Here is a 25,036-nt window from a genome sequence, read left to right as displayed (position 1 = left end):
CTAATCCTAAATTCCTTTACGCTTGCCAACTATTTTCGCTCATTCATCCAAGTTGTTTACATTTTTGCTGTCTTTACATTCGTAAAACTCTACTCACAACGAATATTCCTAAGGGAAAACTTGAAGAATTCTTCTAAATATTTATTATTATGGAATGCAAAGATCGTTCTGCGTCCATTGTAAAGGTTTTTCAATTTTTCCAAACTCCTCAGCAAGAAAGCACCAAAACGTTATCAGAATCTACCCTCATAGATACATTAAGATCCAATTTTTATTCATCGATTCAAACGCAATTGTTTGATAATCGTCCTACTACTATAGAAGAACTGCAGGGTCTCATCCAAAACCTCTATTCCTTTTGGTTTTCTTACAGGGATTATGCTACGAAAGATCCCACTATCCAACTTGACCATGTCCAGCAATGTTTCTGGAGTCTTTGTAGAAGGCACCTACCGCTTGATCAAATTCGGAAGCCCTTATTTGCTTACCTAAAAAAAATCTTAAATTTATGGTCAGAAAACGAATCTAATCCATCTCTCGGTCTAGAAGATTTTTTCCATCTTTGTGAAAGACTAAGACAATTGGGTTTGGTTTCAGAGTTGAAGGAAACTTTTGCGCTTTCTTTAAAAGATCATGTACAAACCCTTTTGTATCGACGTTACGGCTATCACTGGTCTTACGGTGTTTACCAGGAGGCAGCTGAGTGGATCCGAAGTGAGCTTACACTTTTGGTTGAACATGTCTCATTTCTTTCCACTGCTTCCGTACATATTCAACTTGATCAGTTAGTTTCAAATTTACTTGGACGATTACGATCTGATTCTATTTTTGAAATAGTCTTGGAGTATCCTCGATCGTCCGGTGCTATTGAAGACTTAAGACTCGCTGCTCGCCAGCCAGAACAACGTCAGTATTTAGTAGAAAAGTTCATGTCTAACTGTGAAAAAAACATATTGAGACCAAGTAAAGATACATCTTCTATCCTCATCTTTTACGTCTCAACTATACGATGCTTTCTCGCATTGGATCCGCCAGGTGTTTTACTGGATAAGGCCTTGAAACCTATCCGTAGTTTTTTAAATGAGCGAGACGATACAAGTAAATCATTGGTATATCTTCTTTTCAGCAAGTCTGAAAATGGCTTGTCTAATGAGCTTTCAAAACTTCCTGCCAGCAATGTGGATGCTGCTTCCGATCGTAATGATTACCTAAAGTGGATGCCAGATCCCATTGATGCGGCTCCTGACTTTCGAAAACCGACAGATAAAGATATTATCGCGAGTCTAATTTCTATTTTCAAAAGCAAGGAAACCCTCATTAAGGAACTTCAACTGTTGCTTGCAGAACGTTTATTACAAATTACGGATTATAATTACGATCATGAAGTAAGTATATACATTATGATAGTACTAACGATTTCCACAGGAAAAAAATATAGGATTCCTGAAATATCGATTCGGGGAATCCACGCTACAAATGTGTAATGTCATGCTTGAAGATATAAAGAAATCGAAATACATCGATTCATTCATCCATGAAAGGGAAAATGAATCAGATGTTTTCCATGCTACTGTTCTATCTAGAATTTTTTGGCCTAATCTTATAGTACGGTCATTCAGAACGCCCAAAGCAATTCAGGAAGAACTTGACAAGTACGCGAATAGCTTTTCTAAAAATCAAAATAAACGCGAGTTGGTCTATTTGCAAAATCTAGGAACTGTGGAATTGGAGATTGAGCTTGAAGATCGAACATTGAACATATCTGTTACTCCTGAACAAGCTACGTTATTGTCTTTTTTTGAAGAGTCACCAACTCTTAGACTAGAAGAAGCTGCAAACCAATTGGGTCAGCCCACAGAAATAGTGAAAAAGCATATCAACTTTTGGGTTCATCATCAAGTGTTAACATTGGTAAAAGACGATATCTATCGCGTCCGAGAAACCCAAGAAGAAGCAGCAGTAATTGATACAGCTATTGAAGATGAACCTGCATCGGCTGTTCAGTCGCAGTCGGATGCAACAGCTTCGGAAATGCGCGTTTATTGGTATGACCTTCGACTCTTCATATTATTTATGCATAAAGTACTAACGCATTTTAGGTCTTTTGTGGTTGGTATGCTCACAAATCTTGGATCTTTGGAATTGGAAAGAATTCATAATATGTTGACAATGTTTATACCTCCCCCCGATGGTTACAATCGAACCCAGAATGAATTACGAGAATTTCTTGCTTTGATGGTCAAAGAAGATAAGCTGGAATTTACTGGAGGTGCTTATAAACTCAAATAAATACTTTCTAAATTCGATGCAGGTTTTATGATTTCCTCACATATTTACGAAATATTCTATATAATGAAAGTATGCTTTGCCAATTTATGTGATTATTTCATTACATGAAGGTGAAAGCGGATAATGGTCTTGTTTACTAATATCCGAGTACTTAATGCATCGGAAAGAAATATGAAAATAAATTTGTTTTAATGTTAATGAAAAAGCATGAATTTACATATTTACTAAATGTTGAAAATGTTTACTAAAGAAAATGTAAAAGCTCCTTATACTATATACTGAAGAGTAACACTTAGTTATTAAATGTTAGGCTACGACACCATTGTGGTCTTGACGATTTGTAAAACGAAATTGCAATAGAAAGGGTGATGTCTGCTACTACAGCGGCCCAAACGTTATTGTCTATTCCTTTAGATTACAGGTCTCAAGTATGGTGTCGTGCAAATTTGCCTTATCCACCTGCTCCTCAATTACCAATTCCTGCGGTAGTTGATATTCTTACGAAAGCATCTCAAGCGCTTCCTCAGGTATTCTCTTTTTAAGATAAGAAAGCATTTCTAATGTTACAGATTACGTTTTCATGGACGCTAGTCGACCAACCCAATGATGGAACATTGTTTTTAGCTTGGCAAGCACCAACGTTACCTTGTCCTCCAGATGGTATGCATTTTATGAGTAATGAACGTGTCTTTAATATAGAGGTAACTGGAAAGGTAAGTGTTTTGAGGAAGGATTCTTTAGATTGGCCATACAACAGATCTACTATCGACTGGAAGTCAACAATAAGAAGCATGATGGATCAATTAGTTTGATCTTTAGATAACTGATATTGACTATGGATACAGGTGCTCGAGATCCACGAAGCGAAACATGGCTTCTTTCCATTATCAGAACCTAAAACAGTTCATTCTCGGTTTCGTTATCGTTTGCTTGGGATTGGGTTTGATAATTACTGGTTAATTCACTATATACATGCACCAGAAAACGATTCTGTGCCAGCAAACATTTCAATTGCGAAACCACCGCAAATACGGCAATATCCTCTTCCTGATATACGAACTCCTCCATTTTTACTTAGGGAACAGAGGACACCAGCTGCAAACGTCTCAGTAGACACCCCAATGAATGAAGCCAGTGTATCTTCGGCTACATCTCAATTACGAGCACGTTCGCGGACGCCTTCTACTGCGAATGCTGCTGCACCTTCAGGGAATGTTCCCCCAAATCAAGTACCTGACCCATCAGTAAAGACAACAATACAGAATGGGGTGACGCCGCCAATTGCTCCGGAAGATCTTGAAATTGAAAAGGGAGACATCATGGACAAATTGACACCGCAGCAAATATGCACTGCGCGGTTTGTTAGGAATACGGAATGGATGAGCCAGATTTTATTGACATTACAAGCAGCAAAAGACATCGAGCCACCTACTGTGTTTGATACTAAAAAGTCGTTAGAAGAATTTTCGAATGAAGTGAAAGAGAAAAAGGCTCAACTGGTAAAGCAAGACGAAGAATATCAACGCTTACAGGGAGAACTCACGTATACAAATACTATTTCGGAAAAACTGAAGGAATGCTCAAATATGGATAGTTGGGAGGACTATCAAAAAGTAGTGAGCTCTTTAAATGAGTTTGCCCAAGCGAAAATTGTTCCATGGGAACGAGTACTTCACAGACCATCTTCGACATAAGCGGAATGTACATTAATTAGAGAGAGAAAAGAATGAGTATGAATATGAATAAAATGGGTTTATATCGTTCTATCCGAATATTTACACAAAATAAGTTCTCGTTACTATCTTACATTTTTCATACCAAAAGCTTGGTTTGTCGTTCTAATAATAAGTGTCCAAGAGCCTCTTCAACTTGCTTTTGTCGTGATTGTAATTCCAATTGGTCAAGGTGCATATTTTGGACGATCGTTTTCCATTCTTTTACTTGTTCTTCAGTATTGTACCTTGAAGCCGTTTCTTCCAATATTCGAATTCGGTTCTCCAATTCCTTTTGAGATTTTACTTGTTCTTGAATTAATTCTGTCGTAACTTGTAATTCCGTTTGGGTTTGTTTACTTGACAACAATAGTGACTGGACACCGCCAGCATAACTAAGTCCCAAGCCAGACAAAAAACCAATGATACTAAGAAAACACGCTTGTTAGTGTACAAGTCTTTCAAGTCCATCAAGGTGTCTCCACAGCACAATTCCTTACCCGCTACGGAAATAAGACATCGTATAGTTCAACCGTTATTATAAAACAAAGAAGAGAAATGTATCCCAAAGTACGCTTTAGTTTTTGTAATTAGTTAAGAAAACAGAAATGGGAAAAAACGACGATTCCCTTCAATGCGCTCTACATTCCTTTGTTTCTTAACGAAAAAAATTAGGTGCATGTTGCTACTCCTTAAAAGATATAACGTGGTACAACAAAAGATGAATGGTAAGGATTTTGGTAGCACTCTTACACTAGAAATGAGTTGGAGGATTGTGCATTGAGTGTCTACTTTAAATTCATGCAAATAGCAGATCAGACGAGTAGCTCAGAAGCGGACCTGTCAGTGAATGCAGAGCCAGATGTCAAGCCTATGGCCAAAATGGTCTCGGCTTGTGTTGGAAGCTTCATTACGACGTTAGCCGTGACACCGTTTGATGTAGTAAAGACTCGTCTGCAAAGTGAATCGATGTCCGCTTTCACTTCCACAGAAGGCAATGCTATTCAATCGTCAGTAAAAACCACTGCCGTTCAGAATCCCCTAAAAGCACGACATTTAACAGGACCAGTATCGGGATTATTTCAGATAGCTCGCAATGAAGGTATTCGAAACCTTTGGAGAGGACTTGTTCCTTCGCTGACGATGTTAATTCCAGCCAACGTTGTTCAGTTTTTGATGTATGAGCGGCTATTGCTGTTATACACCGATTGGAATTTTCCAGCTTCTGCTGCTATTGCTGGCGCTTCAGCGCGCACTGTGTCAGCTAGTATTGTTTCCCCAATTGAGCTTTTTCGGACACGGGTGCAAGCTGCTGGTGGTCATTATCCTCCAGGACATACTGGCGATATTGCAAAGGAAGTCTTTCAAGGCCTGCAAAGAATGATTCAACAAAAAGGCTACTTAAGTCTCTGGAATGGCGTCGGTGTCACTCTTTGGCGAGATGTCCCCTTTAGTGCATTCTACTGGTGGGCTTACGAACGTACACGTTGGTTCTTCCTTCAACATCCAACCTTCAAACCGTCAACAGACGACAACTCCAAAAAGGATCTGTACGTGAATTTTATGAGTGGAGGAATTAGTGGTGTTATGGCTACTTTACTTACTCAGCCATTCGATGTTTCAAAAACCGCTCGACAAGTCCATGGTCATACTGTCTCTCGAGGTCAAATTTTAGTTACATTATATTCGAAGGGTGGAGCTCGAGCATTATGGAAAGGAACACTGCCTCGCTGTGTAAAAGTCGCGCCTTCGTGTGCTATCATGATCAGTACGTATCATGCTACCAAGAAGTATTTCTCCGAATCTGCTTAAAGTTCAAATTCTTCCTTAAGATTGTTTGTGTCATATTTTCGCCTACCACTTTTGTATTCCCTTCTCTTACGTGCCTTTAATAACTTCACTTTTGCTCTTATATTTATTCTGCTAATTCCATTATAATGAGAATTTTACGATATCGGACAGGCCCTCTATTAATATCCCTATGGGATTCAATTTCAAAGCTTGTATGTTTACCAGCTGATTTCTATTATTATTTCTTCAAGAGTCTTACAAAGCGCTTCGTTACTAACCTGAATCTTCCCAGTATCAGGTTCAAGGCTTTCCGCCTTCGTTTTTATTATGGTTTTGATGTAATAATATAAAGAAAAAAAAAGAAAACTAGGTTGGGACATAATTCGATTTAGCCTAAAGCTATCATCGTTTCACGGGATCTTCCTACGGATAAAAACTAGTTTTTGGATTATATATTTTACGAACGGAAAATAAATGAAATTAATGGTGTACAATACAGTATATGTCTAGCAAAAGCAAATAACATCTGCCTTCTGTTCCATTCACCTACCTGCTCTAATAATCCCATCGTTTACCAATTTGCGTAACGTGTTACCTTGCGTTAATCGACGTTATTCCAATCTGTTCCGATACCCTATTTGGGTTTACGCATGCGTTCGTAGTCGCTTGAAAAAATTTGGATTTTGACTCAAAATCCTTGTGCTTTCTACCAAAATTTTCTTTGCAAACTTGGGATGTCATTCCATACCTTAGAGCGAGAAAAGACATTTAAATGTCCGCCTACGGACGGAACTAGCTTCCCAGATTTGCAATTTGCTACGAAGCCTCATGTCCAGTCCTTTAATGCATTAACGGATGCTGGATTGCTGAACCTTGCTGTCAAGGAAATCGGCGAAAAAACGATTTTTGACTCTATCACACAAGAAAATGGAAATCTCAAGTTTGGAAACAAGCTTTCTTTTCGTGTGGATGAGGTTCAAATTGCTAAACCCATGCTATCTAGCAGAGAGCGTACCTCTATTAACCGTAAGGTTTATCCTGCCGAAGCAAGAGAGCGTTTGACATCTTATAAGTCACGCCTTGTCTTGAAGTTATCTTGGTCTGTGAATAATGGTCCTCGTCAGACAGAGATGCGTGAAGTGGGCATGTTGCCAATTATGGTTCGCTCCAACCGTTGTCATTTGGAGGGATTACCTCCTGCTGAATTGATAGCTCATAAAGAAGAAAGTGAAGAGATGGGTGGCTATTTTATTGTTAACGGAATTGAAAAGCTCATTCGTATGTTGATTCTTCCCAAGCGCAACCACCCTACCGCTCTTATTCGTCCTTCTTTTGCCAATCGTGGTAACAGTTATAGTCAATATGGTCTTTCCATTCGCTGTGTACGAGCGGATGAGTCTAGTTTGACAAACACTCTTCATTATTTGAACAACGGTGTTACTATGTTCCGTTTTCACTGGCGCAAAAACGAATACTTGATTCCCTCGATGATGATTCTCAAAGCTTTAGTGGAGACTAGTGATAAGGAAATTTTTGAAGGTATTGTCGGTAATGACTTGGAAAACACTTTCTTAACTGATCGTGTGGAACTTATGCTTCGTGCATACAAATCCTATGGTCTTTATACACAGACCGAAACTCTCCAATATCTTGGAAGCAAATTCCGCGTCGTCCTTGGCGTTGCTGAAGATTTAACTGACGTCGAAGTTGGTCGCTTCCTTATTAAAAAGGTGGTATTGGTTCATTTGTCCGAACCTAGGGATAAATTCAGACTTTTATTGTTTATGATCCGTAAGTTATACGCTTTGGTTGCAGGTGAATGCTGTGCGGACAACCCGGATTCTCCCCAACATCAGGAAATTCTACTTGGTGGTTTTCTGTATGGTCAAATTTTGAAAGAAAAGATTGAGGATTGGCTAAACAGTATTCGCACTCAAATTAATATGGACATGCGTCGTAATGTCCCTGGTATTGACTTTTCTGATCGAAAATATTTGACTAAAGTATTTTCCAAAATTAACAATGATATCGGCTCGAAGCTTCAATACTTCTTGAGTACTGGTAATTTGATATCTAATACTGGTCTTGATTTACAACAAGCTACCGGCTACACTGTTGTTGCAGAAAAACTAAACTTCTACCGTTTCCTTTCACATTTTCGAATGGTTCATCGTGGTGCTTTCTTTGCTGAACTTAAGACGACCACAGTTCGTAAGTTGTTGCCGGAAGCTTGGGGATTTATGTGCCCTGTCCATACACCTGATGGTGCACCTTGCGGTTTGCTCAATCACTTGGCTAGAAAGTGTGATATCATAACTCATACCTCGGACGTGAGTTCCGTTCCTTCACTTTTGTTATCTTTAGGTGTGGATCCACCTAGTACAATGGTTCATGAACCTGACTGGGTTAGCGTTCAGTTAGATGGTAAGATAGTTGGCTGGTGTACTCATAGACTAGCTGCTCACGTTGCCAATGTTTTGCGGAACTTGAAGATTCAATATGCTGCTGCTGAACGTAACGGAACTTTGACTGAGAAGCCAAAGGTACCCTTGGATTTAGAAATCGGTTTGGTCCCTCCTTCTCATGGCGGTCAATTCCCTGGTTTGTTTTTGTTTAGTAATACTGCACGTATGGTTCGCCCGGTTAAGCACATTGGAAGTGGTGAATTGGATTTACTCGGTCCATTTGAACAAGTCTATATGGACGTCGCCTGTTTTCCAAAAGAAATTGTTCCGAAGATTTCAACTCACGTTGAATATTCTCCTACAAATGTTCTTTCAATCGTTGCAAACATGACCCCTTTCTCTGACTTTAACCAATCTCCTCGTAACATGTATCAATGTCAAATGGGTAAACAAACCATGGGTACTCCTGGAACTGCTTTACGCTATCGTACCGATAACAAGTTGTATCGCTTGCAAACCGGTCAAACCCCCGTTGTTCGTCCCAAGTTGCACAATACATACGGAATGGACCACTTTCCTAACGGTACGAATGCAATTGTTGCTGTCATTTCTTATACCGGTTACGATATGGAAGATGCAATGATTTTGAACAAGTCGGCTCATGAGCGCGGTTTCGGTTATGGTACCGTTTATAAGGGAGAATCCGTCGATTTAGGCCAGAAGCGTAGACGTGGTGAGCCTGTTGTGCACCACTTTGGATTTGCCCCTGGTTCTAGTCCTCGTCGTGAATGGTTGCAAAAGGTTGATGCTGATGGTCTCCCCTATGTCGGTACGATGCTTGAAGATGGCGATCCTATGGTTGCTTATTACGATGAATCAACTGGTCAGAACTTTGTAGAAACCTACCATGGTACTGAGCCTGGCTTTGTTGATGAAGTCCGTCTGATTGGTAATGATGTAGGTGATTCTGAATGTCAACAGATTCACATAAAGTTCCGTATCACCCGTAGTCCCATCATTGGTGACAAATTCTCTTCTAGACACGGTCAAAAGGGTATTTGCTCTCAAAAATGGCCTGCTGTTGACATGCCGTTTACTGAAAGTGGTATGCAACCAGATATTATCATTAATCCTCATGCATTTCCTTCACGTATGACAATCGGTATGTTCGTCGAGAGTTTGGCTGGTAAAGCTGGTGCGTGCCAAGGTCTTGCACAAGATAGTACACCATTTATTTTCTCTGAGCAACAAACGGCTTCAGACTATTTTGGTGAACAGTTGGTAAAATCTGGTTACAACTATCACGGAAATGAGCCCATGTACAGTGGTATTACTGGTAAAGAGATGCATGCTGATATTTATATCGGTGTTGTTTATTACCAGCGTCTTCGTCACATGGTGAACGATAAATTTCAGGTTCGTACTACTGGTCCTATTCATAACCTTACACGCCAGCCTATTAAAGGTCGTAAGCGTGCTGGTGGTATCCGTTTTGGTGAGATGGAACGTGATGCTGTTATTGGTCACGGGACATCATTCTTGATGCAAGATCGTTTAATGAACTGTTCGGATTATGCTCAAAGCTGGGTCTGTCGTGATTGCGGCTCTATAATCTCTCCTATGTCTACGATTTCGATGAGTGGTAGTGGAGCTTCTTCAGAAGTTAAATGCCGTGCATGTGCTAAACCAGCCGGTGGTTTAGAAGATGCAAACTTAACATGGGAAGATGGTACTGGACACAAATTTGTAGGAGGAAGTAACACTACCCTTGTTGCACTTCCTAGTGTGTTCAATTATCTTACTGCTGAACTTGCAGCTATGAACATTAAGATGATGCTAGACGTGAAGTAAATTTGATTGTTTACAATTTGCTAGATAAAATAAAAAGGACAAAAGGACAACGGATTAAGCGGATATAAGTATGTACATTTGTGAGATGTCAACAAGGTTATTATCGTCCTATGTGTACAACTATGAATGTGCTTTTTTTAGAAGTTAATAATTTTGGCATTTATGCTTAACAAATTTAGGTGGGATTTAATAATAATTTTCTAGACAAGCATTTTGAAGGTAGACACTTAAGTTTGAAATGCGGCTCCGCATTACTTTTACAATAACAAAATAGTCATATATAAATTTTGACAGTTAATCAAGAGTTTACAAATTGTAAATAAAAAAGACTATGATTATAGAAAAATTTAAATATGAAGTAAAACCCTTACTGCTACCCTTCTATTACACTAGGCAGTACCACCTACCTTTTAACGCACGGTCCTCCTTCCGTATACTAGGGAGAAGCTGCAATAAAAAAAATGAGCGGTAACGCCTTTTATGGTGGAGATGAAGTCTCAGCTATTGTGATAGATCCTGGTAGTAAATGGACGAGAATTGGGTTTTCTGGAGAGGATATACCGAAATGCGTTTTGCCAAGTAATTATGGCGAGTTTGAAGATGGAAGAAGACTTTTTGGAGAAGAATATATTTATCAACCACATAAAGGAATGGAAATTAAAAGGTGTGTCTCCAATGGATGGATTCAACAGTGGGATGCCACTCTGGATCTTTGGCAGTATGCGTTGAAGGAACGATTAAAGACTGATCCTTCAGAGCACCCAATTCTAGTCACTGAACCATTCGATAATCCTTCTGAAAACCGAGTCAAAACCATGGAAATGGTGTTTGAGTCTTTGGGTAGTCCAGCTACATACTTGGCACGACAAGAAGCATGTGCAGCCTTTGCAAGTGGAAAAGGTACAGCCTGTTTAATAGATGTCGGATATGATAGAGCTTCTGTTTCTGCTATTCACGATGGGTTTGTCCTCCAAAAACCTTATAATGTACAGCAATTCGCTGGTGCTGCTTTAGATGAAATTATAGCGGACACATTAAGACGAAAGGGTTATGAAACCGTTCCAAAATATCTCGTACGCAGCAAGCATCCCGTTGGTGTTGGTGAATCTCCAAAGTATGAGCGTGCGAACATTAATACTACCGAATCATTTCATCGTTTTCAATTAGAAAGAGTTTACGATGAGTGGAAAGAAGAGTGCGCCTTGACAGCTGACGTTCCTTTTGATTCTGACCACACTATACTTGATTCAGAGTTTGAATTTCCTGACGGTGCGAGAGTAGTGTTCGGGGCTGATCGCTACCAAATTCCGGAACGTCTATTCAAACCTTCTGAAGATACGACGATGAACGAGCAAAATGATGAAAATGAAAATGAGAAGGATGGAGATGGGGATGGGGATGATGAAGAGAAAAAGAATACGAGTAATCCAAAAACTAAGGGTATATGTCAGTTGTTCCAAAACTGCATTTCCGAATGCGACGTTGATATCCGGAATGCCTTATTTAACAATATCGTCGTTTGCGGCGGCACAAGTTTATTGCAAGGCTTTTCTATTCGTTTACAAAACGATTTGTCAAAAATATACCCCGGCAATCGTCTAAAAATACATGCTTCTGGTCATATCATTGAACGTAGCTATGCATCGTGGTTAGGAGGATCGATCCTTAGTAGCTTGGGAACATTTCATCAATTATGGATTTCTAGACAAGAATACGATGAGCATGGAGCTGATCGTCTGGCTTTGATTGAAAAGCGGTGTAAATAATGTTGTTGAATAATATTACTTGGCTTCTCGTTCGTATTGCTTAATTCGTTCAATGTCCTGAAGTTTATCTTTTATCTTCAGACACTTGCTTGTCTTTTTTATTCATAACCTCCTTGGATGGCTTTCATTTTGTTGCAAAAAATTCAAAAGAGATATGACTATCTAATGTTAATCTTGAGGATTTTACAACAAGAATGAATTTCTCAATTGGGTATTATAAATTCACAAAAGCATTGCATTGCCTACGAATGACATGAACGAATCTATACGCACTCATTTTATGAAATTGAGTACCACACACATTGTTTTAGAAGCTTACTAGTATTTCTAAAAACGCTCAAGTTTGACTTACTGTAACATATAATCTGTTTTCCGTTATAAATATCCTTACTACTAATTTTCCTTTTTGTTCCTTTTCTTTTTTAAGCGTTTATCGGCTTTAAGCATATTCGAACTGTTGAAGCGCTTAAAGTATTTCGCGAATAACCACTGAAAGCATTAGAAGTTTAGTAATTCTGCATAAATAGTTAAATCATCAAGAACAAAGATTCAAATTAAGGGTTACAAGCCATAAGTTTGATTATGATTGAAGTCTTCAATAGAACATTCATTACATTGTTAACTCACAAGTAATGAACTTTTTTTAAACATAAATCGTTTATTCTTTCCTCTTTAGACTAGTAAATGAATATAATAAAAATAAATACTCTTTGCTACCGGCTCTGACGACTATCGGTACATGCTATTTATTGTAAACATTCGCTTTAAACACCAACACTTTCGTGTAATCAAAAAATATGGAAAATGGGCTAGGAAATCAGTCAAACAAACTTATTCAAGATTCAAGACGTACCTTATACTTAGATTACCTTCCTCCATATCAAACGGATACTGTAAATGAAGTTATACGAGAAATTCGAACAGCAGAGCGAGAGTCGCTTGGAATTTTACAAGCACTTACAAATGGAGGAGAAGTTGCGTTCAATCCTATGGAACATCCTTCTGAAGCATCATCTTTGCTCATGTTTCACACTTCCAATTTGTACAATAAGAGATGTTTGATGGCATATCACAACCTAAGGCTTCGAAGTATACGGCAATATTGTTGGAATGGTGGTAAGAGAATGGAAGCTTGCATTGATACTTCTTTAAATCAGGCTGAACAGGAATATCTGTTTCGATATTCAGAACTTGTTGCTGCATACAAAGGACCATGGGTAGATTTGGACTTAACAGCGTCTGTGGTGCCTCCAAAAAATTTGTTCATAGATGTTCGTGTTTTAAAAGACGTAGGCGACATTGAGACGGAGTTTGGAACTATTAGTCTCACAAAGAATTCGCAGCTGTACATCCGAGCGACAGATGTTGAACGTTTGATCGCGCAGGGTTATCTTGCTAGACTTTCTTAGATTTAATTTTCTTTTTATTTCTTTAATTGACGGTGTATTTATTTCAATCATTTAAACAAAGAGACTTATATTACTAAAACCAAACTTTTCCATTCTTCACTCGACTCTACTAATATATCCGCAAGAAAGAAGTAAAGATCGTTCACTCATTGAATCTTGCTGGTATTTTATGCAATTACCTGGATTTATCTTTAATATTCTTTCATAATCTTTTGAAACAAGATAACGTCTTGTCTCGTGTATTTCATAAAGGTTCTCTAGTGGGTTTTCGATGTTTGCCAATGCGATTCGGTTTGGTAAGTCTCAATGGCTGGTTTGATTTTTTGTGTATTTAAAAAGTTTCTTATATGGTTGTGTATACCCTTTTCTGGGATTGTTTACACAAAAGTCAAATCTTAGCACGGAAAAGATGCTATGAGAAACTAGCAAAAGTCGAGAAATTTACTAACATTAGGATATAGTATCCAATACTAAAAAAATAAAACATGATTATAATATAGACAAGGAAAGTCCCATTTATGTAGGGCCTTGGACAGTGTATCCTGCTACGAAACGAGGCACCAATATTGAGGTATCGGTTTTCTCGTTTGAGAAGCGGATTTTATCAACGATAATAAGAAATTCTGTTGTAAATGCTAGCTTGAAAGAAAATTATATTCTTGAAGTATTACGACGCGATGTTAGTTCTCTATCAAGGCTTCGTCACCCTTCACTTCTTCAGGTTGTGGAGCCACTAGAGGAATCAAGATCAAGACTAACCTTTGTAACGAAGAGGATTCAGTCTTCTCTTGCTGATGTTATTTGTATTTCTACTCCGATTGCTGGTAACTCAGGTGACATTGATAATCATCTTGCTTTGGATGAAATTGAAGTTCAAAAAGGTTTATTGCAGGTTATGAATGGTATATTGTTTTTAAAGGATTCCGCAAATATATTGCATTTAAATATACAACCACGCTCTGTAGTTATCGACTCAAAGGGCGACTGGAAACTTTGCGGATTTGGTTTCTGTCAGTCATCTGAATCCCCTCGTTACGAGTTAATGGATTTCGACACTTCGACCCCTTCTTCTTTACAGCAGTCTTTGGATTTTTTAGCTCCTGAGTACGTTCTGCATGAAATCGTAGGACCTGAAAACGATGTTTTTTCTTTGGGATGTCTTATTTATGCCGTGTTTAATAAAGGGAAAAGCGTAATTAGTGCGAAAAACAATCTTTTAACTTATGAGAGAGAAGTAAATAACTTGAATGATAAGCTACAGTTTTATGTAGGGAGTATCCAATCGCCTTCCTTACGTTCATTACTGCTACAGTTACTGTCTCCAAATCCAAAAAATAGAGTCGATGTTGCCTTCATGGATTCTTCTGATTACTTTACGAATGGAATTATATCAACATTGAGATTTTTAGAAGCTTTTCCCGAAAAATTACAATCCGAAAAAGTTGCTTTCCTAGAATCTTTGATAAACAGGTTACCAGAAATAAGTTTTCGGATACAATCGCAGAAAATTTTACCTACTCTTCTGGATTTCTTAAACGATAACGAAATAGCAGCACCTCTTCTGTCTTGCGTCTTCCAAATATCCAAATTTATTGATTCTTCTGTGTTTACTAACAAAGTTTTTCCAGTACTTCTTCCTCTGTTCACTTCCTTTTCAAAGGATTCCGAAAAACCTCTTTTAATAATTTTACAGTATATTGATTGCTTCAAAGTGAAGCTTCCACGTTCAACATTTAATGAAAAAGTCTTGCCTTTTGTTTATGCATGCGTTGAGCAATCTTATGCAAACGTTCAGTTATCTGCTATTGGAGTCTTCTGTTCTCTTCAAGATATATTGGACCAAAAAATTGTAAAATCAGCAATTTGCCCTAAGTTATATCACTGCTTCTCTGTCACCAAAAATTTAGAAGTCAAGGTCTCTATTTTGGAATGTTTTCATGCTTTTATTCAAGCAAACCTGTTAGACTCGTTTGCAATTCTAGAAAAACTGCTACCGTTACTTGAAAAAGTGAAAACACGGGTTTCTGCTGTAGTGATGGCTATGATGAAAGTTTATATCGATATTGGACGAGTAATCCCGGAGGAATCCGTTCACGAACTGGTTATGCCGAGGCTTTGGGTTTTGAGTGCATCATCCGAATTGAGTGTTCAAGAATATTCGCAATTTATGAGAGAAATCCGGAAGTTGAGTGATTATATTCAAATAGAGCATAAAAAGAAGTTATGCTCCCGCCCCTCGTCTGCTTATGACGATTCTAGACATAGTGTCAAGATCTTAAATAATGCCGTCGCTAGTAGTCAGTCTTCCCGCATGCAAGAACAAACTCTACCTTCTACATGGCAATCTTCAAGTATGAAGACCGCTTCATCCTTTCCCTCATATACGACTGTAAATATGACTGGTAAGAACTTGACATCTACGCCATCTTTTCCTCCTTCTATACCTACTGAAATTAATGAATCCACCGTCAACCAACATAATGTCAAAAATGGGGATTCTCTCAACGATTTAGGGGCATGGAAGAGTCTACTATAACAAGCTATCAATTTATTTAGCATACAAAGGATATTTATTGCAAATATGTACATAACAATATTATGATTTGAACCTCAGCAATCAGTAAATCCAAGTTTGTGAGTGGTAATTGTACTCACCATCTGTCACTCAAATAGTATATAAGTATGAAATAAAAAATATCAGGTATTTCAAAAGATAAAATAAGTTAAGTATAACTAACTAGATATATGTGTAGAAAAAAAAAATAAAGAAATGGAAACCAAAATCGATAGGTATATACATTATTGGTATCATAGTTTTGTTTAACCAAGTTGAACAACGGTAGCATCAGACTTCAACCAACCAGCAATATCCGAGGCAGAGTAGGTTTGATCAAAGTTGACGCCGCTCTTGGAGACATCGATAACATAAACAGCCGAAGAGGAGGTATCGAAAACAACAGCACCAACCATGGTAGAACCAGTAGGACGGGAGAAGTAGTCACTTGATCCAGCACCACCACCAGCGCCGTTTTGGCTGCCTTGCTTGCTATGAAGAGTGGAAACCATCTTCTCATTACCGGAATTCAAAACTTCAAAGATGTCAAACTCACCACAACCAGAGTCCCAGCATGAACATTCCTTCTTACCATATTGCAAGGTACGAGGAACTTGAGCATTCAAGGCCCAGATAGCTGGCATATCATTGACAAAATTAGTGGAATCATCGTGAGGCATGGCAAATTCCATGAGAACAACCTTAGTACCGGAGAATCCATGATAAGCGGGAATTCCAGAAAGATAATAGCCACAGTCATCACCATTGCACTTGTTTGCACTCCAGATGGAAACTTCCTTGTCAGACTTGAGCATTGTGTCCGAAAGAACTTGAGGAGAAGAGGCACCGTCAACGCCGTTAGAAGCAGCATAGGATATAGAGTTACCAAAGCAAGAGGACCAAACACCACTGCCTGCGGTGCCACCCATATTATTCATGAACACAATGTTATCCGAGGTGGAAGATTCGGAGTCATAGTAAGAAGAACGAACCCAGTCGGAGGAACCAGAGGAAGATGGGGAGGAAGTAGGACTAGCGGAGGCAGATGAAGCAGAAGAAGTGGAAGAAGTGACGAAGCTAGAAGCAGCTAAACCTTTGCCGATATCATTAGGGGCGGAGATGCTAATAGCAGCACTGCTTCCCAAAGAGGAGGAGCTGCTTGAAGAAGTAGTGGGAGGAGGATTGCTACCAGTGGCAGTGGAAGCAGGGAAAGCTTCAGGAGCTGAGGTGACAGGGGAGCCATCAGCATTGATATAGGCAGTACGAAGAATGGTCTCATAAACTGTACGGGTACTTTCAGCGGGGTCATCACGCTTCTTAAGAGCACCTTCTTCTCTAGCAGCGGCTTTGATATGATTATGGTTGCTGCGCTTTCTCAGAGAAGACAAAGCTTTGTTGGAGTCGGGGTAGTAAACGGCAAAGCGTTTCAATTGAACAGGACCACGGAAATGGAAAGAAAGTTCTTCATCGAAAGGAGCCAAAGAACCACCAAAGGATTGAGGAGTACTGGTACATTCACAGCTTTCGGAATCCATACCGGTAATTCTGTTGTAAGAAGAAGAGAACCCAACGCCCTTGAATTCAACTTCTGAGGCCTGATTACAGTAGTAGTAGCCGTTGTCCTGAGAGCAGCCATCAGCAGAAACTTGCAAAACTGCAATAGCAAGAAAAGAAAGCGTAGATAATAATGATTTAGCGATCATAACGAATTAAAATAAAATACTTAAAAATAGGTAAATAAAAGAAAGAGTGACTTTAATAAAAGATCCAAAGAATTGTCTAAAGAAGGACAATGGTAAAAGAACGAATGAAGAGAAAACAATTCGTAAGTGCAAAAGTAAGCGACCTTATAAAGACTTGAGAACAAAGAAAAAGTAATCAAAGAAAACCAAGGGAAACCGCAGTAAAAAAAACGCGTATAAAAGAGTATATATGTATATATATATATATATATATATGTTTCAGAAATATAAAAATCGAATCAATAAGTGTTGTAAACAGACAATCGTTTAACGAAACACTTCAAAAACGACTGACGAATTGGTGAATAATACCGTATATGCACAGGATGGCAGATACACGATATATTTTTTTATTGGTGTTAATAGAAAGTAATCCCTTAATGCAATGCAAATGGGGGATTTAAATGGAATGTATAAAACAGTCCAGCCAGCCACGTATGAAGAAAGTTATTGTAAGCCACGAAAGAACGATAGCTTACCAAAAGATAACGAAAGGTATACAAAGAAAGTTAAAATAGAAAACGAAAGACGATTATAAGACCAAACTACAAAAGAGTGAGGAAGAAAACGAAAGGAAGGGAATCAGATTCCAAAAAAAAAAAAGAAAAAAAAGAGAGAAGAAAAGTAAGAATAAAAGAGAGACAAAAATTCAAAAGAGTGTAAAAGAAAAAGAAACGCGTATAAACTACCCAAAAAGGAGGTATTTACTGCAGTTTTCCCAAGAATCAAATAAGTAGTATGAGTTTGGCAGAGGTAAACAAAGAAAGCAGCGGTATGTTCCCAGTTGTATAATCCTTCAATGTGGTTAGGGTTTCATGATCCTTCAGGATTGGTCGTTGAAAGTTCAACACCTTACGAATGACCGTTCCACAAGTGCAAGACGAAACACTTTCATTCCATTCATCCGCTCCTATAACTCCACTCGGGTAGCAATGCTACTTGTCTGGTAGATGTTCCGCAAAACGCTACGACGGTAAAGTCGAATAAGCAACCGAGAATTGCCCAACTAAACGCAGATGAACGTCTTGGAAAAAAACGTCAAGGCTTGATTTGATCTATGGCCGGGTGGGTAATGCAAACAAATGGCAGCGGCAATAAAGGATGTACAGTAAAACCAACGATGCGAAAACAACAGTATTTTTTTTTTAAAGAACTTTGGCGTGTTTCATTATGTGAAGAGTTGCGAAAGGGAAAGCAAACAAAAAACGGTACGAAAAAGGACGACACCAGCAGGATTTGAACCTGCGCGCGGAGACCGCAATAGATTTCTAATCTATCCCTTTAACCACTCAGGCATAGTGTCTTAGTTGCAAATTAGTAGCTTAAAACTAATTTGTACTGGTTTGAATACGAGTTTATTGTTTGCTTTGTTTGTCGAAAACAGCACGATGGTGTCTTCATAGTGTCAGTTTCTACTCACTTTTGAACTCTTTCAATGAAGTTTTTGTATGGAAGCATGTAGGAAGAAACACCAATTCTCGTCGATCATTGCAGATGAGTATCTGAGTCGTTGGTACCGCGGTTGAAGACAACATGAGAATTTGGGGTGCTGTAGACTTTTCTTTTTCCTTTTTTCTTTCATAGACAAAGCCATTTAATTAGTATTATGTAAGAAATCATAGCCCAAGCTAGAGGAATTTTAAAAGATTGGACCCAACGTAACAATGCTTTCCATTACATCTAAATCAACTTTCGCTGAGCAGCTGAGCTAAGAACCGTTAGATGGGCAGGTTTCTTCCCAAATCTTTGAAAAAATTTAGAAAAAGTTGTTTCAAATAATGAGTGTTTGTGAATGCTGAAAATAACTGCGAAAATCCAACGTCAAGGTTTTATTGTTGGATAGGTTCTTTGTTTACTTTTTGTAATACGAACTTCGTTTGGATTATACTATCACGAAAAAGTATGGTATATAACGAAAGTCGAATAATCGTAACAAGGATATGACCAGTCAGTGACATAATGTCGCTGCTTTATGAACTTGAGACATGCGAAAAGCCATTACCATGAGTTTTACAACTACGCTTCATCTTTTAAGAGGAGCTTTTGTTGTAAAAGTGCTTTTATTTAACGGTGTTAAAAGAAAGGAGAAATTCCTTTTGTTGACAGATCCGTGAACGGTAGAACCAGTTCCTACGGACTTATTTGGTAAATCTAGCTAGTATCGTTTTGGATGTATATATCTGCATTATTTCGTGTTTCTAGCTGCCATTGTAAAAATGAAGAATAATTACGCTCCAGTTTCAGATTCTGATGACTCTTTCAAAGTGCTAAATGATGAAAAGTCAGATGCTAGATCTTTAGATGGTACTGGTACGCCTCCTCCGTACTCAGGTAAGATTTGTTGAAATAGAAAGGAACAAACGAATGTCGATTGCTTTAATATCTATAAATGTCTGCAATTCCTTGTAAACTAACCCGACGAACGCTCTATCCTTTCTCAAACAACAAGAGCATTCATCACTAATACATTTATTAGCTCCGAATAAATTTATTGATTTAGAAATGGCTGATGGATCCACTCAGCATTCTGCCCAAGAGTCCACTAACAACGCTGGATCGGATTCGACATATTCAAAGTGGATTCGAATAGCTATCTTCTTTTTTTGCATCTTTTGTGTATATTATATTTTATGTTATTTTTCTCGTGGTGTTTTTTATGTCAAGGTTCCTCTGAGGGCGAAAACCCTTTGGGGACTTTCTGCTGCTTGTGGAGCATCCGTTGTAGTATTTCTCTATTGTAAGCTAGCGCTATCTTTTATTTTTATTAACTATTAGTCGCGCATATGCTCTAAAGAATGGTTCAAGCAAATTGGTAGAGTGCTGTCCAACATGTGTGCCGCAGTATTATGTACGGCCTCTCTGAATGTCCCTTGCTATTCCGTGTATTATTTTGTAAAGAAGGTAATAGGATTTGAAAAGATGGACAAAGGGTTTTTCTATTTTGTTTGCATTGTTAACGTTGCCGTGTTTGTTTTATTTTGGAGTATGTCTTACAACCTGCGAAATATTCTAACTGTTCTAGGTACGACGGATACGAGACAACTTCGAATATTCATTGCTGATTTAGGAAACGGCATGGGAAGCATGGTGAATGGCATGGGAAACATAGGAAACGGCATAAGAGACGCTTCGAATTATATTCGTATGTACTGTTTATTATAATTTTTTTCTTTTTTAGCATCTGACTAACCTAATTAGGACCGACAGATTTAGCAAATGAAGCACCTCGTAACGAGGAAATCGAGCTTCAACCTCTTGCTGAGCAAAGCGCTGAAGTTTGAGTTCTAACGAACCTTCTCTATCCCATCCTCCTATAAATCGCATTTTCCTTAGAAGCATCCATAATGATTGCAATCCCTCAAGTTTCTGCAGTCGCGTCCACAAAAGTAAGCATAAGCTTAATATGACGGGTTTGATTGCTTTTCACGTTCACTCTTTTATGAATCTCTAAATTCATCTCGCAATAGTGTTATTTATGAATCGTTCGTTTTCTTTGTGACGAACGTCCTTGTTCATGCAACCTTTTTAATGATTTCATTCACAGCATAGAAAGCACATATCTTCTAACTGAATGATCGGACGTTTGTAGATTAATGAATTAAATTGGCGTCTACTTAGAGAGTCAAGTAAATGAATTGAAGCACGAATTATCAGACTACAACTTCCATGCAGCCATGTAAACAGACGCAGATGGAACTGAACAAATTGCATCTTGAAGTAGGATGTCCAGCAGAAATACCTTTATTTACACATTGTAAGTGTCTACGGCCACACCTAGGCGAAAACACCAGTTCCCGTCCGATCACTGCAGTTAAGCGTCTGAGGGTCTCGTTAGTACTATGGTTGGAGACAACATGGGAATCCGGGATGCTGTAGGCTTTTTACTTATTTTATTCTTTTTCTTTTTTTTTTCTTTGTTTCGTTTGATTATTTGTTTATATAGATTCAAGCTTGAAAACACCTTTTTCCTTCCTTTTTTGAGGGATGTTCCTTGTGAAGTAACAGAGAGCAAGAAAACAAGTGAAGGGGTCAGCGTTGGTCCGTATGCATTTCTTCGCTTGTCTCTGTCAATAGAGAAGTAGATATCTCCTCCATTTATTAATCGATTCGAAATTCAGGCGAATCTGTATGTCTTGTTGAGTTTACCAAGGCAAGCTAAATCTGAGGAATACATTACCTAGCCAGCATCACACAGTAAAGAAAGCTGATGCCTAACTACTATATTTTACAATGGCAATCAAAGAAGAATGGAAAATAAAAGAGAACAAGATTACAACGTTGAAAAAGTCATCATTATCTGCATATATTCACAAAGCAAAAATTCGCACCAACCTGGGTTTGTTTATAAAAATGTAAACAATCCTTTTCTTTGCAGATATTGAGTTCCAAACTAATTCAAAAAATAAAAAAAAATATGTTCTAAATATTTCTAATTCTTCAAGTGTCGCGATATGTTATTGTAAACCTCATTTACAAACGGGAACAGCATAAATAGTAGAACAAGCCACCTATATATTCATATGTTACACTACCGAAGCCATTTCGCAGAGTATAATATATATATACAAATATTTAATAAATACTAACCTCAGAACAAACTGCTTAATTCTTATTGCATTGTCGTTTTTTCCATTCAAGTCACGGCTAGCCGAGTAACATTCATCTTTAGCTTACATTTTGAATGAATAAAAAAGTTGATTAGTTTAGATCAATTCTTTCAAAATTCACCAAGTTTTCAGAGGCACACCATATTCTTTGAGAACCTACAGAAAAGTAACGAGTCATGAATTACTGTTTACTCAAATCGATCGCTTCAACTTCTCTGCAGTTATGTAGCTCTCTCGCTTTCGAGAATCATCAACTGCTTTGGTGGTTTAGTGGTATAATGCTTCGTTGCCATCGAAGCGACCCGGGTTCGATTCCCGGCCGAAGCAAAACATCCTTTTTTTGGATGATCTCCGGTCTCCAAAAACAATGAGCATGCTCTATGCATCTCGAAAGATGAGTCGAATCCAATATTGCTTTCTTCAACGAAAATTATGTATATGATATATATAAATATTGTTTGACGGTATAATCATACAAGGTCGGATAGCACAGTTGGCTAGTGCGCATGACTGTTAATCATGAGGTCGAGGGTTCGAGTCCCTCTCTGACCGTTTTTTTTTCTTCATCACTTATGAAGTGATGGAACCTCCAGTTGCTTCAGTCGCTTAATTGCAGACAAATTTAAAGTCTTCTTTTGTTTTTTGTTTTTTTTTTTTATGTTTCGTTGGATCCTCGTAACATGAAGTACGATTACAAAAAACAGTTCTCACTTGAGTCTTCTCGTGTTTATTTACATCAACGCGACATGTAAACAAATCCCGAATGTTGGTAAATGTTGGAACTTACCTCCGCCCCTCCAAAATCATTCCTATTAATGAAACGACGTTATTTTTAACGTTGCATTTGGTTTGTTTTTTTTATTATTTAAAAAAGAAAAAAAAGCAATTCTAGTTATTGCAAGTCTTCGCGGACCTTAGTTAACATTTGCTACCTATGTTACTTTTCACTTACATTAGGTCTGTCTCCCTTTAGCAAGAGCTTAAGAGAATAAGAAAAACTAGACCTTGTCTTTACTGTATCATTTATACTGAGGATATCGTCCTTCCGCAAAAAACCGCTTGGCTTATTGGAAGAAAATAAGATTATTATATCGAATTCTGTTGTTTTCGAATGATTAGCCAAAATAGCATCCGTGATGCTCTTCCTGTAACAGTAGACGGAACAGCAGAGGAATCCCCTCTGCTAATGTCAGTGCAGTTGCCAAAAGAATTTCTTGAAAATTATCTTGCAGGAAATTTGGAAAACACTCATCTAAATTGCACTGATTCAGGCGTCGTATGTATAACTCCTGTGTCCTTGGTTGCGGTAACTAATAATTTTTACAGTCGGTCATAACAGGAGGAAGGTCTTACATCTGTAATTCAATACCAGAAACAGCACCCCATGAAGTGTACAAACTGAATGATTCTCGATCTCTCCAACTTGTAGGCCGAGTATATCAACGTCTCCAATTGCGTCGAGAATTTGATAGCCGTATGGCAGAACGGGTGAAGAGTAGAACGAAAGAAGCACAAAAAGAAAAAGAAGAAAAAAGGTATGTGTACATTCTGTATTGAGGTGTTTTAACTGACCATCTATAGAATTGTTACCCTTCATGATACGGCTTCCAAGCCTACCCAAAGCACCCAAAAACCAAAAACACATCGATTACCTCAAAAAAAACTTAATCGCCCCCTAAATTCATCTACTCTTTCTAAGACATCTTCTCACAATAGTTTGTCTTCATCAGTCCCTACTCGCTCCTCTTCTCCACCTGTACATGTTACATCGTCATCTAATTATCCAGCATCCTCTTCTTCTTCATCTACGAAGAACAATCTTGATCTTCGTTTCAGAATCATTCAACTGTTAGCTGTCGCGGCGGAACAGGAGGACGTTCTTTTGCAACGCACGAAAGCTTTACCCACTGAGTTGCATTCTTTACTGCCCGATATCGCTCGAAAAGACCATTACGGAAGGTGGGAATTGCTTCCGAAGGTTTACAAAGAAGTTAGGGTATACGACTGGCGGCCTTACAGTGTTGCTGATCGACGTGCCGTAATCCAACGGGCTACTCTTGCCTTTAATGAACTAGGTCTACCACAGGATGCACCGGAGCGTCTATCCTTGGGTTCGGGTATAAAGCCATCAAATCCATTGTCAAAACACAATGTCGACAAAAGAATGTTCTCTAATCATGCTCCTACTTCGTCGGTACTAGCACCCTCCTTTGTGGACACAAACTCACCTTCGTCTTCCTCTTCACATGCCTTACTAAATAACAACTCACATTCTCCTCGTCAAAAATTTCCAAAGTCTTCTTCTTCGACTGATTCACCTCCGTCTTCTGTTCAACATAAAGTCTCAACCAACTTGTCTCGTACTGGTTCGGAAAGCTCAGCTGTGTCTATAAGTGATGCAGGGAACATGAGCACTCCTGTCTCCGATATACCCTCACCTACTTCTTCCGCTAATTATTCCAACTTGTCATCTCCTCAAGGGAAACGTAAAACATATTCCCCGTCATACAGTCATTCGAATGCTCGAGCCGGCATGCATTCGACCAACGATGTTTCAGACGCCTTAAATCAGCATCAAAAGCAAGAACAATATTTATCAAAACCGAAAAAACGAAGACAACAACGGTACACGACAGAAGAAATAAAAGCTTTAGCATCACGTTTTCGGGAAACGTATCCTCAGTATAAAAAATTATACCAAAAAGTTTCATACCTTTATAATAATGCCGACACGGACAATTCTGATTTTTCGACGTTGCAAAGTGAACTGATCTCATTGCATTCTCAACTTAAAAGCTGGAAAAATACTCTTTATGCCGCGTCCGATGACCAACCAATATAGGTACTTTCGTGTGCACATGATTAATGATGAGCATGACATTTTTAAACTTGAAGTGAAATTCAATTAAC

The 25,036-nt window shown here is 38.4% G+C and overlaps 11 protein-coding genes and 4 non-coding genes across 15 annotated transcripts; 12 read left to right on the top strand and 3 right to left on the bottom strand.

Moving 5' to 3' along the window:
- Positions 1–149: 149 nt before the first annotated feature.
- On the top strand, positions 150–2,289 carry SOCG_01991 (anaphase-promoting complex subunit Apc2; the record flags this gene model as incomplete). Its single annotated transcript, XM_013160485.1, has 3 exons — positions 150–1,385; positions 1,426–2,045; positions 2,100–2,289. 3 exons carry the CDS (start codon positions 150–152, stop codon positions 2,287–2,289), a joined length of 2,046 nt encoding a protein of 681 aa, XP_013015939.1.
- A 368-nt stretch (positions 2,290–2,657) lies between these two features.
- On the top strand, positions 2,658–3,983 carry SOCG_01990 (SWI/SNF and RSC complex subunit Ssr4; the record flags this gene model as incomplete). The annotated part of the gene is made up of 3 exons (XM_013160484.1): positions 2,658–2,816; positions 2,859–3,002; positions 3,135–3,983. 3 exons carry the CDS (start codon positions 2,658–2,660, stop codon positions 3,981–3,983), a joined length of 1,152 nt encoding a protein of 383 aa, XP_013015938.1.
- SOCG_05195 (uncharacterized protein) lies at positions 2,816–4,605 on the bottom strand. The gene is made up of 2 exons (XM_013162399.1): positions 4,502–4,605; positions 2,816–4,429 (listed from the first exon to the last, which is right to left on the bottom strand). Exons 1-2 carry the CDS (start codon positions 4,519–4,521, stop codon positions 4,102–4,104), a joined length of 348 nt encoding a protein of 115 aa, XP_013017853.1. The 5' UTR covers positions 4,522–4,605; the 3' UTR covers positions 2,816–4,101.
- A 95-nt stretch (positions 4,606–4,700) lies between these two features.
- SOCG_01989 (manganese ion transporter) lies at positions 4,701–6,482 on the top strand. The gene has a single exon (XM_013160483.1). It carries the CDS (start codon positions 4,803–4,805, stop codon positions 5,811–5,813), a length of 1,011 nt encoding a protein of 336 aa, XP_013015937.1. The 5' UTR covers positions 4,701–4,802; the 3' UTR covers positions 5,814–6,482.
- SOCG_01988 (DNA-directed RNA polymerase I complex subunit Rpa2) lies at positions 6,425–10,366 on the top strand. The gene has a single exon (XM_013160482.1). The coding sequence runs from the start codon at positions 6,527–6,529 to the stop codon at positions 10,046–10,048; it is 3,522 nt and encodes a 1,173-aa protein (XP_013015936.1). The 5' UTR covers positions 6,425–6,526; the 3' UTR covers positions 10,049–10,366.
- On the top strand, positions 10,329–12,420 carry SOCG_01987 (actin-like protein Arp4). Its single transcript, XM_013160481.1, has one exon. The coding sequence runs from the start codon at positions 10,510–10,512 to the stop codon at positions 11,812–11,814; it is 1,305 nt and encodes a 434-aa protein (XP_013015935.1). The 5' UTR covers positions 10,329–10,509; the 3' UTR covers positions 11,815–12,420.
- A 135-nt stretch (positions 12,421–12,555) lies between these two features.
- Positions 12,556–13,312, top strand: SOCG_01986 (GINS complex subunit Psf1). Its single transcript, XM_013160480.1, has one exon. The coding sequence runs from the start codon at positions 12,612–12,614 to the stop codon at positions 13,221–13,223; it is 612 nt and encodes a 203-aa protein (XP_013015934.1). The 5' UTR covers positions 12,556–12,611; the 3' UTR covers positions 13,224–13,312.
- SOCG_01985 (SCY1 protein kinase Ppk32) lies at positions 13,304–15,866 on the top strand. The gene is made up of 2 exons (XM_013160479.1): positions 13,304–13,519; positions 13,685–15,866. The coding sequence occupies exons 1-2, from the start codon at positions 13,495–13,497 to the stop codon at positions 15,757–15,759; spliced, it is 2,100 nt and encodes a 699-aa protein (XP_013015933.1). The 5' UTR covers positions 13,304–13,494; the 3' UTR covers positions 15,760–15,866.
- Positions 15,751–18,340, bottom strand: SOCG_01984 (uncharacterized protein). Its single transcript, XM_013160478.1, has one exon. The coding sequence runs from the start codon at positions 17,478–17,480 to the stop codon at positions 16,044–16,046; it is 1,437 nt and encodes a 478-aa protein (XP_013015932.1). The 5' UTR covers positions 17,481–18,340; the 3' UTR covers positions 15,751–16,043.
- Positions 18,341–18,740: 400 nt separating this feature from the next.
- Positions 18,741–18,822, bottom strand: SOCG_16177. Its single transcript has one exon. It is a non-coding gene; the product is annotated as a tRNA-Ser (tRNA).
- A 913-nt stretch (positions 18,823–19,735) lies between these two features.
- On the top strand, positions 19,736–20,800 carry SOCG_01983 (uncharacterized protein; the record flags this gene model as incomplete). Its single annotated transcript, XM_013160477.1, has 5 exons — positions 19,736–19,850; positions 19,996–20,135; positions 20,295–20,502; positions 20,542–20,661; positions 20,718–20,800. 5 exons carry the CDS (start codon positions 19,736–19,738, stop codon positions 20,798–20,800), a joined length of 666 nt encoding a protein of 221 aa, XP_013015931.1.
- A 483-nt stretch (positions 20,801–21,283) lies between these two features.
- Positions 21,284–21,398, top strand: SOCG_16176. The gene has a single exon (XR_001202981.1). It is a non-coding gene; the product is annotated as a 5S ribosomal RNA (ribosomal RNA).
- Positions 21,399–22,382: 984 nt separating this feature from the next.
- On the top strand, positions 22,383–22,453 carry SOCG_16175. The gene has a single exon. It is a non-coding gene; the product is annotated as a tRNA-Gly (tRNA).
- Positions 22,454–22,604: 151 nt separating this feature from the next.
- Positions 22,605–22,678, top strand: SOCG_16174. The gene has a single exon. It is a non-coding gene; the product is annotated as a tRNA-Asn (tRNA).
- Positions 22,679–23,237: 559 nt separating this feature from the next.
- Positions 23,238–24,968, top strand: SOCG_01982 (RNA polymerase II transcription elongation factor SpELL; the record flags this gene model as incomplete). The annotated part of the gene is made up of 3 exons (XM_013160476.1): positions 23,238–23,402; positions 23,453–23,661; positions 23,708–24,968. 3 exons carry the CDS (start codon positions 23,238–23,240, stop codon positions 24,966–24,968), a joined length of 1,635 nt encoding a protein of 544 aa, XP_013015930.1.
- Between the last annotated feature and the right edge of the window lie 68 nt (positions 24,969–25,036).

The sequence above is a fragment of the Schizosaccharomyces octosporus genome, assembly GCF_000150505.1.
Source record: "Schizosaccharomyces octosporus yFS286 unplaced genomic scaffold supercont6.1, whole genome shotgun sequence".
Classification (NCBI taxonomy): Eukaryota; Fungi; Ascomycota; class Schizosaccharomycetes; order Schizosaccharomycetales; family Schizosaccharomycetaceae; genus Schizosaccharomyces; species Schizosaccharomyces octosporus.
The sequence above is the reverse complement of the archived record's forward strand: the minus strand, read 5'-3'. Positions and strand labels throughout refer to the sequence as shown.